This window comes from Sus scrofa, unplaced genomic scaffold (genome assembly GCF_054392235.1).
Source record: "Sus scrofa isolate SSC_HxYL_T2T_F1_AM1 unplaced genomic scaffold, Sscrofa_HxYL_maternal_Yorkshire_Landrace_v2.0 dam_195, whole genome shotgun sequence".
Lineage (NCBI taxonomy): Eukaryota > Metazoa > Chordata > Mammalia > Artiodactyla > Suidae > Sus > Sus scrofa.
In genome coordinates, this window is record NW_028146978.1 from 1 (window position 1) to 14,469 (window position 14,469).

At 51.7% G+C, this 14,469-nt stretch overlaps 1 protein-coding gene across 1 annotated transcript; it reads left to right on the top strand.

Annotated features, from left to right (window-relative positions):
* The first annotated feature begins 11 nt into the window (after positions 1–11).
* LOC146394306 (vacuolar protein sorting-associated protein 52 homolog) lies at positions 12–14,233 on the top strand. The gene is given in 21 exon segments (XM_085009159.1): positions 12–104; positions 885–969; positions 1,123–1,175; positions 1,347–1,358; positions 1,360–1,423; positions 2,133–2,200; positions 2,483–2,658; positions 3,048–3,198; positions 3,473–3,573; positions 3,690–3,822; positions 3,930–3,987; positions 4,324–4,457; positions 5,061–5,216; positions 5,642–5,760; positions 6,027–6,150; positions 6,433–6,528; positions 6,608–6,715; positions 6,909–6,974; positions 12,499–12,610; positions 13,098–13,216; positions 13,526–14,233. Coding segments are annotated over 21 exon segments (2,172 nt in total). The 5' UTR covers positions 12–14; the 3' UTR covers positions 13,673–14,233.
* Positions 14,234–14,469: the final 236 nt, after the last annotated feature.

Sequence of the window (14,469 nt, forward strand, 5' to 3'; positions counted from 1 at the left end):
TGGGGCTGCGCGGAATGGCTGCCGCTGCTACCATGGCGGCAGCCGCCCGGGAGCTGGTGTTGCGGTCCGGGGCCTCAGATATGGAGGAGGAGGAGGGCCCACTGGTGAGGACGCAGGGCTGTTTCTCCTCCAGAGTCTCGTCCGGTCTTCTCACGTCAGAAAGGTCTGGGCTGGGTTTCGCGCAAGGTTGGGAGCTCGGCTGCTACCGGTGATGCTGCCTGGTCTGGCTCTCCATACCCCTCCCCGGATCGGACCTGGACCAAAGTGGGGACTAGAATGGCTGATACTTAGGTTCTGGGGCCACAGTTTCAGTTAAACTCCAGATATTTGCGCAGGATAGAGAAGCGGTGTAGAGTAAATGCTAGGAACATGGCCAGACTGCCTCGGTTCTAATTCCAGCTCAGCCACTTATGCTGTGTGTGTTTGGGCAAGTTAACTAGCCTCTCTGTGTCATCACTCTTAACACTTATAAAGTGAAAAAATAAGACTTACTGTAGAGGTTGTCGGTTAGGATTAGGTGAATGTAGGATGACACCTGGCACGATGGTGAACACTGTGTTAACTGACATTTCTAGAAAGGCTGGAGCTCCCCACGGGGATTGTAACAGAACATCTAAGATAGAAGGAGTCTGGAGACCCTAAGTTCAACTGCAAGTTCTGCTCTGTCCCTGCATCTCCTAATTTTCCTCATTTGGTCACCTCTGTGGGTTTGCTGGCTCCTTGTCATATTCCCTACCCATCAGCCCCAATGAGTAGATTGGGACAATATGAGATTTTGGAATTTTTTGGACTCAGCATTTCTCTCTGGTTTCCCAGTGAAAGTCCTCTCTCCCCATTATATTTTGTTCTCCCCCTCCCTTTCCCATTAACCTGCCCCTCTCCAGGGGGGTGGTCCAGGTCTCCAGGAGCCACTGCAACTTGGAGAGTTGGACCTCACCTCTGATGAATTCATCCTGGATGAAGTTGATGGTAAGTGATGGCACGAGGTGGCCGCAGTGCCTGTCATCTTAAGAGGCATGGGGGCTGGAGGTAATAAGGCAGGAATTGGTGTGCAGATGTTCGGATGTGGGTAGCGGGCGCTGTGGAGCCCTTTGGACCCTTATGATAAACTTCTCTTTCCAGTTCACATTCAGGCAAATCTGGAGGATGAGTTAGTAAAGGAAGCTCTTAAAACGGTGAGGTTTTCTGCTCTCCTAATCTGCCCCTCCACTCACCCTCCCCTCAAAGAAGAAAACAGTCTCTTCGTGTAATATCTTAATGTCTTCTCCCCAAATCCTTTGTTGACTTTGTTGCAGTGTCCCTTCTCTGACTGCCCCCCCCAACCCATCGTGTTTATGCTCTTCCAGGGTGTGGATCTCCCGTCACTATTCAAAGCAGGTTGAACTGGAGCTACAGCAGATTGAGCAGAAATCCATTCGTGATTGTATCCTCTGGCAGAGGGAAGGGTGGTGTTACTAAAACGGGCGTTTGGGAGTTCCCATTGTGGCTCAGTGGGTTAAGGACCTAACATAGTGTCCTTGAAGATTCGGGTTCACTCCCTGGCCTCGTTTAGTGGGTTAAGGATCCAGTGTTGGAGTTCCCGTTGTGGCGCAGTGGTTAACGAATCTGACTAGGAACCATGAGGTTGCGGGTTTGGTCCCTGCCCTTGCTCAGTGGGTTAACGATCCAGCGTTGCCATGGGCTGTGGTGTAGGTTGCAGATGCGGCTTGGATCCCGCATTGCTGTGGCTCTGGCGTAGGCCAGCGGCTACAGCTCCGATTAGACCCCTAACCTGGGAACCTCCATATGCTGCGGAAGCGGCCCAAAGAAGTAGCAAAAAGACCAAAAAAAAAAAAAAAAAAAAAAAGGATCCAGTGTTGCTGTGAGCTGTGGCCTAGGTCGAAAATGCAATTTGGATCTGGTGTTTCTGTGGCTGTGGCCGGCAGCTGTAGCTCCGACTCTACCCCTAGCCTGGGAACTTCCATATGCTGTGGGTGCGGCCCTAAAAAAGAAGAAAAAAAAAAGGAGTATTTTGTGGGGCATGGTGCTGACAGCCCCGCCACAGCTGCCCTCCATCAGCTAAGAGAGAAGGAGAGGTCCTGCTGGTCCAAGGAGCTCTATCTGCACAGTAAGGCCTTGACTTTTGTGGTCAGATATCCAAGAAAGTGAGAACATAGCATCTCTGCACAATCAGATCACAGCCTGCGATGCTGTCCTTGAGGTTAATAACCCTGACCTGGGACCCCTGATAACCCTGAACCCAGGTCATGGTCTCTGGTACCATTCTCTAGGTCATTAGCCTCAGGTGGGGACCATTTGAGTTGCCATCAGGATGATCTCAGCAGCCTTTTTTATTTGTTGCTGCTGCCGTGATGAATGCTATTTGCCAGGGACTTTTGGGGTACCTCTTCCCTCAGCACCCACTACCCTCATGGACTTGGGTGATTCCCTCATCCCGTCCCAACCCAATGGCAATTCAGCAACACTTCTGCCTTCCCCCCAGCGCATGGAGCAAATGTTGGGAGCTTTTCAGAGTGACCTCAGCTCCATCAGCTCTGAGATCCGGACGCTGCAGGAACAGTCAGGAGCCATGAACATTAGGCTTCGAAACCGCCAGGCTGTCCGTGGGAAGCTCGGGGAGCTTGTCGATGGTCTGGTGGTGCCCTCTGCTCTGGTCACGTGAGTCACCAGTTTGAATGGTCATGATGTCAACAGCAAGTAGATGAGCTGGAGTGACCTGCCCTGCTTATCTCGTGGGTCTTCCGGCTCCAGGTCGTCAAGTTCCTTTCAGAAACTGATGAGTGGGTTGACAACTCTTTCTAGCCTTGACATGTGCTTTAGGCATCAAAGATTAGGAATCATCCAGGGTCAGGCATGTAGTGAGGGGGTCCAAGGCTTGTGGGTGGTGGAGGTGTGTGTGTCCAGGAACAGGAAACTTGGTACACATGTGCCCTGACTCTCTGATATAGCGTAAGAAGGGAGAGGAGATGGGCTGGATGGAAGGGGTGTGGTTAGGGCCTAGCTATGTCTGGATCTCCTAACCCATCCCATCCCTCTCTGCTTCCCAGGGCAATTCTGGAGGCGCCAGTGACAGAGCCCCGGTTCCTGGAACAGCTGCAGGAGCTGGATGCCAAGGCAGCTGCAGTCCGGGAGCAGGAGGCTAGAGGCACAGCGGCCTGTGCAGATGTCAGGGGCGTGCTGGACCGGCTCCGGGTCAAGGTGGTGCATGGGGGTGGATTGTCCAGACTTCCTGAACCAGCGTCCCTGAGACCTTCACCCTGGGTCTCCCGTAGCCTGTCCCCGAAAACCTTGCCCTGCCTTTATTTGGCAGGGCACATCCTCACCTCTCTGGGTTCCCTAAGGGTCTTAAATATGCAAGAGATATTCTCTGCTGTTTCTCCTCCTGTGTTCAGCATTCATTACATCCCTCAGTGCCTCCCAAACAGTGAGAAGGTTGCAGCCTCACACCCTGTGTTTGGTCCTCCGTGTCCAGGCGGTAACAAAGATCCGAGAGTTCATCCTTCAGAAGATCTATTCCTTCAGGAAACCAATGACCAACTATCAGATCCCCCAAACGGCCCTACTGAAGTACAGGTGGCCACCTGAACGAAAGACCGTCTTGGGGGGAGGGGGGGACTCCCAGCTTTTGCGCAGCACGCGTGGTGTCTGGTGGTGCAGGTGACGGGGCTGACCCGTCCCTGCCACTCCAGGTTCTTCTATCAGTTCCTGCTGGGCAATGAGCGGGCCACGGCCAAGGAGGTCAGGGACGAATACGTGGAGACGCTGAGCAAGATGTACCTGTCTTACTACCGCTCCTACCTGGGGCGGCTCATGAAGGTGCAGGTGAGGCCAGGAGAAAGGCGGCCCCTGCCCTGGCTCAGAGCCGAGAGCCCTTTCTTGTTGCACTCTGGAAAGGGTTGGGTACCAGGGCTCCTTTCTCTTTTCTTTAGTATGAGGAAGTCGCTGAGAAGGATGATCTGATGGGCGTGGAGGACACAGCAAAGAAAGATATCCTGCAGCTGAGGACCGCTCCTGCTGGGCCTGGGGCGGGCGGGGCTTCTGGGTCCAGCCTCTGGGGCTCTGCTGCTCACCTCTGGGAGCGTGATAAAAGCTATGACTTTCTCCCTCAAGAAAATGCGCAAATCACTTTGATGTGTTGTTTTGCATGTCATGTCAGGGGTGGAGAGGCTCCCTGGGGCCCATTTGCAGACATCCGTTGAAGTGGGGCCCTGGTCCTGGGGGATGCTGAGGCTGTCTGGCTGCCAGGGCCCAATGGAGTTCCCAAGGCTTTGATCTTCCATCACTGCAGTGACAGTACTGTATTCCTTGATTGTGACCCTGCACGCTTCTTCTCAAAGCCGTCCCTCCGCAGCAGGAACACCATTTTCACCCTGGGGACCCGTGGCTCCGTCATCTCGCCCACTGAACTGGAAGCCCCCATCCTTGTGCCGCACACAGCGCAGCGGGGAGAACAGAGGGTAGGAGGAGGAGGAGGCAGACCCCTGAGTGAATCCCCCGGCCAGTCACCGGGTCAGGAGGCAGGCCTGGGGGTGGGGGCAGGAGCAGCAGCAGCGGCAGGCGGGGGGTGGGGGGTGCTCTCCTCCTGTGCCCCCACCTCTTCAGTCCCCATTCAGGATGCCCTCTCGAAGCCTGGACTCGGGTTAGAGGGGAGTGCCTCCTGTGCTCTCCTTGCCCAGCTTTCCTGGTCTTTCAGCCACGTCAACCCTTCTCTCTCCCCTCTTTTTCCCTCCCCTCCTAGTACCCTTTTTTTTTTTTTTTTTTGTCTTTTTTGCTATTTCTTGGGCCGCTCCCGCGGCATATGGAGATTCCCAGGCTAGGGGTCTAATCGGAGCTGTAGCCACCAGCCTACACCAGAGCCACAGCCACGCGGGATCCGAGCCGAGTCTGCAACCTGCACAGCTCACGGCAACGCCGGATCGCCAACCCACTGAGCGAGGGCAGGGATCGAACCCGCAACCTCATGGTTCCTAGTCGGATTCATTAACCACTGTGCCACGACGGGAACTCCTTTTTTTTTTTTTATTTTATTTTTTTAAAATTTAATTTAATTTTTTTTCTAGTACCCTTTTGAGGCACTCTTCCGCAGCCAGCACTATGCCCTCCTGGACAACTCCTGCCGAGAATATCTTTTCATCTGCGAGTTCTTCGTGGTGTCTGGCCCGGCTGCACACGACCTCTTCCACGCTGTCATGGGCCGCACCCTCAGCATGACGCTGGTAAGTGCCCTGGCTCCCCTGCTCTCTGCCCTCCAGGTCCTCCTTACTCATCACTGAGGTCAGGGCTCTGGACAGACTGCAACCAGATGCCCTCTTTCTAAAGCTGTGTGACTCCCCATGGAACCACCACAGCTTGGGGTCTCCCAGAACACCCCTGCCGCAGACCCACACCAGGCAATAGCACCTGAAAACTCAGGGGCCCTTAAACCTTGGTGTTCAGCCCTGAATTGTGCTGTGATGGGCCTGTGACCACAGATCTGGTGAGCAAGGCAGAGGATCGGTGGGCAGGGAAGGAGGGAGCATTTTCCTTTTAGATCGTCCCCCCCCCCACATCCCCAGAGGAGCCCGTGCATTTGTCTGTAGCCACTTGAATGACAGAGTCCCAAACACAATCCTCCAATCCCCTTCCTGTTCCTAAATCACAGAAGCACCTGGAGTCTTACCTGGCCGACTGCTACGATGCCATAGCGGTTTTTCTCTGTATCCATATTGTTCTCCGGTTCCGAAACATTGCAGCAAAGAGGGATGTCCCCGCCCTGGACAGGTGCTGAATTCTGGTTCTCGACGCCCCCCCCCACCAGCCTTGAGCTCTTGGTCTCCTACACACCTGCCCTGACCCTTGGGCTCCTAGTGGCCTCATCCCATTGGCCCTGTCCCTGTGTGTCTGCTGGGAAGCAGTGCTCTTGCTTCCAGACCCAGCTTTCACACCCTCCTGCCCCTGTGCCGGTCAGGGTGCCCGCACACACCCCAACCCCACCTCCCCACCCCTGTGCTCCTTGCTGCTATCTCTGATTCTGGCGAAGCCCACAGGTACTGGGAACAGGTGCTTGCCTTGCTGTGGCCGCGGTTTGAGCTGATCCTGGAGATGAACGTCCAGAGCGTCCGGAGCACTGACCCCCAGCGCCTCGGGGGGCTGGACACTCGGCCTCACTATGTGAGGGGGGGCGAGGGTAACTGGTTTGGGAAGCAGGGCTCCACGCTTGGCCATGGGGTTGCCCAGGGTCATGGTCATGGTGCAGCATATGCAGCTTCACTGGGTGAGAAGCAGCGAGGAGTATGATTAGACTGGGTTGGAATGGGACACACACGGTGGTGGGGAGGGATCCGAGACGGGAGTCACCCAGAGGCTGCTTGACCAGCTTCAAGGGCTTCCAGGGGCTTGTTGGTTGGGCCAGGGCACAGGTAGGATTTTTTTCTCCTGCCTTCTGCCTCCCAGATCACACGCCGATATGCAGAGTTCTCCTCTGCCCTCGTCAGCATCAATCAGACGATTCCCAATGAGCGGACGATGCAGCTGCTGGGTCAGCTACAGGTGAGGGCAGGGGCAGGGCAGTGGCTGGGTTGCAGAAGGCCCCTGCCTTCCGAGTCACCGCCTCCTGCCACTTTTTCAGGTGGAGGTGGAGAATTTTGTCCTCCGAGTAGCAGCCGAGTTCTCCTCAAGGAAGGAGCAGCTTGTGTTTCTGATCAACAACTATGACATGATGCTGGGCGTGCTGATGGTAAGGGCCCCTCTGGCTCCCTTCGGGCCCCCCACCGCTCTCTCAGCTCCGTGAGAGCCAAGACCCTGCTGACCTCGTTCAGTGTTTGATTCTCGGCACCTGGCACGGCGTCTGGCCAACGTGGGAGGGAGGGGCTCGCAGACTTGAAATGCGGCTTCTCCACAACCTTAGGTTTTGCTCTGTCTCCTCTTAGGAGAGGGCTGCTGATGACAGCAAAGAGGTTGAAAGTTTCCAGCAGCTGCTCAATGCTCGGACACAGGTAGGGGTGTGGGGAAGGGAAGGAGGACCTGTGTGCCGTATTTGTTTTTGTTCAGAGTGTGGGTGTGGAGTGGCAATTAGTGGACTCCAGGTACACAGAACTGGAATTGTAATGCTTTGTAACACTTGGTTCAGACCAGGCTGTCATTACTGGTCTATTTTATTTTTGTGTTTTTTTTAAATTTATTTTAATTTTTATTTGCTTTAAAGGGCCGCACCTGCGGCATATAGAAGTTTGCAGGCTAGGCGATGAATTGGAGCTACAGCTGCCGGCCTACACCGCAGCCACAGCAACTCCAGATCTGAGCTGTGTCTGTGACGTACATTATAGGTCATGGCAACACTGGATCCTTAACCCACTGAGTGAGGCCGGGGATCAAAACATGTCTTCCTGGATACTAGTTGGGTTCATTACCTCTGAGTCACCATGGAAACTCCTAAATTTTATTTACTTTTAAAATGGAGATATTGGAGTTCCCTTTGTGGCTCAGCAGTCAATAAACCTGACTAGGATCCGTTAGAGTTCGATCCCTGACCTCGCTCTCTCAGTGGGTTAAGGATCTGGCATTGCCATGAGCTGTGGTGTAGGTCGCAGATGCAGCTCAGTTCCTGGGTTGCTGTGGCTGTGGTGTAGGCTGGCAGCTACAGCTCCGATTTGACCCCTAGCCTGGGAACCTCCATATGCCACAGGTGTGGCCCTAAAATAGCAAAAAAAAAAATAATAATAAAATAAATAAATAAAGGAGTTCCCGTCGTGGCTCAGTGGTTAATGAATCCGACTGGTAATCATGAGGTTGCGGGTTCGATCCCTGGCCTTGCTCAGTGGGTTAAGGATCCGGCATTGCTGTGAGCTGTGGTGTAGGTTGCAGATGCGGCTCGGATCCCACGTTGCTGTGGCTCTGGCATAGGCCAGTGGCTATAGCTCCAATTAGACCCTTAGCCTGGGAACCTCCGTAGGCGGCCCTAGAAAAGGCAAAAAGACAAAAATTAAAACAAAATAAAATGGAGATATTTTTGAAGTACAATCTCATGTAAATTACAGGTCTACAACACAGGGAGTCACAATTTTAAAAGGTTATGTGCCAGGAGTTTCTGTTGTGGTGCAGTGGAAACACACCTGACTAGTGTCCATGAGGATGCAGGTTCGATCCTTGGCCTCGCTCAGGGGTCAGGAATCTGGCGTTGCTGTGGGTTGTATAGGCCAGCAGCTGCAGCTCTGATTTGACCCCTAGCCTGGAAACTTCCATATGTTGTGGGTTCCTAAATCACAGCAACACCTGGAGTGGCCCTAAAAAGAAAAAAAAAAAAGGTTATGTGCCATTTATGGTTCTTATAAAATATTTACTTTATTCTGTGTTTTCCAGTATATCCTTCTACCTTGCTTATTTTTTAAAGTATGGTGATTTACAATGATATGCTAATTTCTGCTGTACAGCAAAGTGACCCAAACATGTATAGATACGTTCCTTTTCTCACACTCCATCATGTCCTGTCCCTAGTGATTGGCTATAGTTCCCCGTGCTGTACAGCAGGACTTCATTGCTTATCCATTCTAAGTGTAATAGTTTGCATCTACTAACCCCAGACTCCCAGTCCATCCCACTCCCTGCCCCTCCTCCTTGGCAACCACAATTCCGTTCTCCATGTCTGAGAGTCTGTTTCTGTTTTGTAGATAGGTTCATTTGTGCCATATTTTAGATTCCACACATAAGTGATATCATATGGTGTTTGTCTTTCTCTTTCTGACTTACTTCACTTAGCATGAGAGTCTCTAGTTCTATCCAAGTTGCTGCAAATGGCATTATTTTGTTCTTTTTTATGGCCAAGTAGTATTCCATTGTGTATATGTACCACGTCTTCTTAATCCATTCACCTGTTGTTGGACATTTAGGTTGTTTCCATGTCTTGGCTCTTGTTACTAGTGCTGCAGTGAACATAGGGATGCAGTATCTTTTTCAGTGAGTTTTTGTTTGGATATATGCCCAGGAGTGGGATTGCTGGGTCATATGGTAGTTCTATATTTAGTTTTCTAAGCTACCTCCATACTGTTTTCCATAGTGGCTGTACCAAGGTACATTCCCACTGACAGTGTAGGAAGGTTCCCTTTTCTCCACATCTTCTCCAGCATTTGTTATTTGTAGACTTATTAATGGTAGCCATTCTCACCGGTGTGAGGTGGTACATTGTAGTTTTGATTAGCATTTCTCTAATAATTAGTGATGTTGAGCATTTTTTCACGTGCCTTTTGGCCATTTCTGTCTTTTGTAGGGCTGCACCTGCGGCATATGGGGGTTCCCAGGCTAGGGGTCTAATCGGAGCTACAGCTGCTGGCCTATGCCACAGCCACAGCAATTCGGGGTCCGAGCTGTCTGTGACCTATGCCACAGCTCACAGCAACACCGGATCCTTAACCCACTGAGCAAGGCCAGGGATCCGAACCCGCAACCTCATGATTCCTAGTTGGAGTTGTTTCTGCTGTGCCACAATGGGAACTCCTGTATGTCTTCTTTGGAGAATTGTCTGTTCAGGTTTTCTGCCCCTTTTTCGATTGTGGATTTTTTTTTTTTTTTTGCTGTTGTATGAGTTGTTTGTATATTTTGGAGATGAAGCCTTTGTCAGTTGCATCGTTTACAACTCTTTTCTCCCGTTCCGTAGGTTGTCTTTTTTTTATGGTTTCCTTTGCTATGTGAAGCTTGTGAGTTTGATTAGGTCCCATTGGCCTATTTTTGTTTTTATTTCTATTGCCTTGGGTGACTGACCTAAGAAGACATGTGTATGGTTGATGTCAGAGAATGTTTTGCCTATGTTCTCTTCTAGGAATTTTATAGTATCTTTATAGTATCTTATGTTTAAGTCTTTAAGTCATTTTGAGTTTATGTTTGTGTATGGTGCGAGGGAGTATTCTAGTTTATTTATTTTCTTACTTTTTTTTTTTTTTTTTTTTTTTTTTTTGTCTTTTTAGGGCTGCACCTGTGGCATATGGAGGTTCCCAGGCTGGGGACTGAATTTGAGCTGTAGCTGCTGGCCTACACCACAGCCACAGCAATGCAGGATCTGAGCCACACCTGCAAACTACACCATAGCTCATGGCAACACCAGATCCTTAACCCACTCAGCGAGGCCAGGGATTGAACCCATGTCCTCATGGATATTAGTCAGGTTCATTTACCACTGAGCCATGACGGGGAACTCCCTAGTTTCTTATTTATTTTATGCATAATAGTTTGGCTTTCTTAGTCCCTTAACCTTACCCCTCTTTTGCCCCTCCCCCAGAACCAGTATTATTATTTTTTTGTCTTTTTACCATTTCTTGGGCCACTCCCGCGGCATATGGAGGTTCCCAGGCTAGGTATCCAATAGGAGCTGTAGCTGCTGGCCTACGCCAGAGCCCAGCAACATGGGATCCAAGCCGCCATCTGCAGCCTATACCACAGCTCACGGCAATGCCAGATCCTTAGCCCACGGAGCAAGGCCAGGGATCAAACCCGCAACCTGATGGTTCCTAGTCAGATTCTTTAACCACTGCGCCACAGTCCCGGAACCAGTATTTGTATGTGTGTGTGTCTGATTTTTAGGGCTGCATCTACTGAATATGAGGTTCCCAGGCTAGGGGTTGAATCAGAGCTACAGCTGCCAGCCTATAGAACTAGTATCTTTTTTTTTTTTTTTTTTTTTTTTTTTGTCTTTTGTCTTTTTAGGGCCGCACCCAGGCATATGGAGGTTCCCAGGCTAGGGGTCGAATCAGAGCTACAGCTGCTGGCCTACACCACAGCCACAGCAACATGTGATCCGAGCCGAGTCTGCAGCCTACACCACAGCTCATGGCAATGCTGGATCCTTAACCCACTGAGCAAGGCCAGGGATCGAACCCGCATCCTCATGGTTACCAGTCGGATTCGTTAACCACTGAGCCACGACGGGAACTCCGAACCAGTATCTTTTTTAACCTTACATTCCTCCAGTCTTTTTTCTGTCCAGGGATCTGGTTAGTTGTAGGTTAAACATTCCCATTCCATTCTCTGTTTAGTAACATAAACATGTATCATGGCTGAGAAAGGAAGCTGTTGTCCTTACCTGCACAGTTAGGGGACAGAGGGAATATCAGTTCTTCCTCAGAAGTGCAGTTCCCTTGCCCTCTGACCCCACAACCAGTGGACCCTGCTGGGAGCAGCTGAGGCACTGAGGCATTTGCTATGGTGGGGAGCCAGCTGTCACCAGCGCTCCCTGGCCTTTTTGGGGGCTGCTGCTCGGTGTCATGGGACAGATTGCTAGCCAAAGCCCAGGGCACCCCTTCCTTCTTTCCATTCCTCTGCTGCCAGAACTTCTCTTTTGCTGGATTGAGAGCTTAAAGTTCATCCAAGTCTAGACTGGTGCTGTCCAATTGAAATATGATGCAGAGTTCCCTGGTGGCACACTGGGTTAAGGACCTGGCATTGTCGTGCTGCAGCTCAGGTTGCTGCTATGGCCCAGGTTCCATTCCTGGCCTGAGAACTTCTACATGCTGCTGGTGTGACCAAAGAAAGTGTTACCTTTTTTTTTTTTTTTTTTTTTGGTCTTTTGCCCTTTCTAGGGCCGCTTCCCAAGGCATATGGAGGTTCCCAGGCTAGGGGTCTAATCGGAGCTATAGCCGCCAGCCTACACCAGAGCCACAGCAATGCAGGATCCAAGCCGCGTCTGCAACCTACACCACAGCTCATGGCAATGCTGGATCCTTAACCCAATGAGCAAGGCCAGGGGTCGAACCTGCAACCTCATGGTTCCTAGCTGGGTTTGTTAACCACTGCGCCATGACAGGGACTCCCAGAAAAAGTGTTACTTTTAAATCATTTCTTTAAAATTCCATTGTTTCAAAGCTGTCCATTCCTAATCTTGTGAATTGATCATGTGTGTGTCTGTATCTTTAATTTCTTTGAACATTTCATACAGAAGGCCCAGCTGCTGTGTATGTGGCAGTGTAACGTTGGCTGTCTTGGGCGCTCTTGGGTGTACTGTCTGTGCTAATTTTCCTGGTAGTCTCTTTCTTACGACTGCTGGTCTTTGACTCCTCTCCTTGACCTTAATCGGGGGAGTCCCAGGGCCCTGCGCTGGGACTGAGGGTTTTTCAGAGAAGGTTGGCATCTCCTTTTACAGTCACTGAAAAATGCCCTCCCCCTGGGTCTACACTGCCACCTGTTAGAGGCTCTCGTGAGAGAGGCAGCTCAGCTTCCCACTCAAGGCTGGCATCCCGCTCAGCTTCTGGGTAGCAGGTGGCCATGGCCACTTACCTCTGGCAGCCCTGCCTCTCCCAGTTGCCCACTTCCCTGGTTCCAGCCCTCTGCTCCCAGCTCCATTTTGTAAACCATTTAATGAATTAATTATTTTGAGGAGGGTAGTCCTTGGAGATTTCCCTTAGCTCTGGGAGACCTTTCTAGAGATGAGCTGTGCTGTTACAGGAGTGTTCTAAGGACCCAGGTGGTCATGACGCCAGACCTGGGAGGACCTGCAGACATCAGGAAACTCGACTGTGTGTGTGTGTGTCTCTACAGGAATTCATCGAAGAGCTGCTATCTCCCCCTTTTGGGGGTCTGGTGGCATTTGTGAAGGAAGCTGAGGCCCTGATTGAGCGTGGGCAAGCCGAACGACTCCGAGGGGAAGAAGGTAAGAAGGGTGGGTGGGGTCAGTGAGAGGTGAACGGGAAAGAAGAAATTTAAATTTTTTTGAATTATTTTATTTGCTTTTTAGGGCCGAACTCTCAGCATATGGAGGTTCCCAGGCTAGGGGTCTAATTGGAGCTACAGCTGCCAACCTACACCACGGCCACAGCAACACCAGATCCGAGCCCCGTCTGTGACCTACACCACAGCTCACGGCAACACCGGATCCTTAACCCACTGAGCGAGGCCAGGGATCAAACCCACAAGCTCATGGTTCCTAGTTGGATTTGTTTCCCCTGTGCCACAAAGGGAACTCCCAGGAAAGAAGAAATTTGAGGATGCAGATCACATTGCGGGGGGTGGGGGGGCAGTGGTAGAGCAGGGAAGGGTGGGTTGGTGAAAAGGGGTTGCATGGTGAGGATGGCGGTGCCTGGTGGAGAGCCTAGAGGGATCAAACATCACATGGCTATTACCTCTCCCCCCACGACCAGCCCGCGTTACTCAGCTGATCCGGGGCTTTGGCAGTTCCTGGAAGTCGTCTGTGGAGTCCCTGAGCCAGGATGTCATGCGGAGCTTCACCAACTTCAGGAATGGAACCAGCATCATCCAGGTGACCTGCAGTCCCCAGTCCCACCCACCCACCACTGATTTCCCCCCGCTTTTCTTTTTTGGCTGCGCCCGTGGCGTGCCAAAGTTCCCAGGCCAGGGATGGAACCTGAGCCATAGCAGTGACAATGCTGGCTCCTTAACCCACTGAGCCACCATGGAACTCCCCCACCCCTTTCTCTGGGCTCAGAATCATACAAGTGACCCTTGATTTTCATTCCATCTGGACCCCAAGTCCTGTGCCCTGACATGATCCTAATCGTCACCCTGGTACCACCCCATACCTCATCCCTTGGTGGTTTTCTCCAAGCAGGGAGCACTAACCCAGCTGATCCAGCTCTACCACCGCTTCCACCGTGTGCTGTCCCAGCCCCAGCTCCGAGCCCTCCCAGCCCGTGCTGAGCTTATCAACATCCACCACCTCATGGTGGAGCTCAAGAAGCACAAGCCCAACTTCTGACACACCAGATGCTGGAGCCACCGGCCCTCCCCATGAACTTCTTCCCTCGGGGTCCCCCTTCCGGTTTGCCCCTGGCCAGAAGAAATTTGAGGATGCAGGCTCTTGACATGCCGCACCCGCCTTCACCCCAGGCACCTGCCTCCTCAGGATAAGCTGGGTCACCGTGGCTTTCTGAACCTCCTGTCCTCAGGTTTCCAGGACCACTCCCCCCTGGGCTTCCAAAATAACCTTGGTTATTTTTCCAATTTTCTCATTCCTCTTCCCCCTACACCGCCCTGCCCTTTTCTTCTGCTGGTGAAACCCTCGCTGCCACATCTTTGGTTCACTCAGCTCTTACCCCCTGGTGTCAGGTGTGAAGCCTCAGCTCTTGGAGTTGGTGTAGCAGGGGAGACTGCCTCATAACAGTTGATTTTTTTTTTCCTACTCAAAGTGATCCTTTTCTGTAGCTTTTTGACCTAAGATCTCAGCAACTTGAACACTAACCAGTCCCCTCCTGGCTTGAGAGTTACTCCATCCAAGGTCAGTCTGCAGAAAACAATAAATGTTTAATATGACATAAAACCCTTCGCCTGTTTCCTTTCTCCTTCCTCCTGGGACTTTCACTTAGCCCCATCTCTGCTCCAGGGTCCCTTTGCTCTCTGACTACCTCCTGGGCCTACATCCCTTCTGGTGGGTGTCTAGAAAGTAGGGGCATAGTAACCTCTGACCTCTAGCTACTGGTTTTAGGGGAGTGGAGGAAGGTGGCCCCTGGTCATAATGGCAGATGCATCAAGGGTTGTGGGCCTCAGGCATTGCAT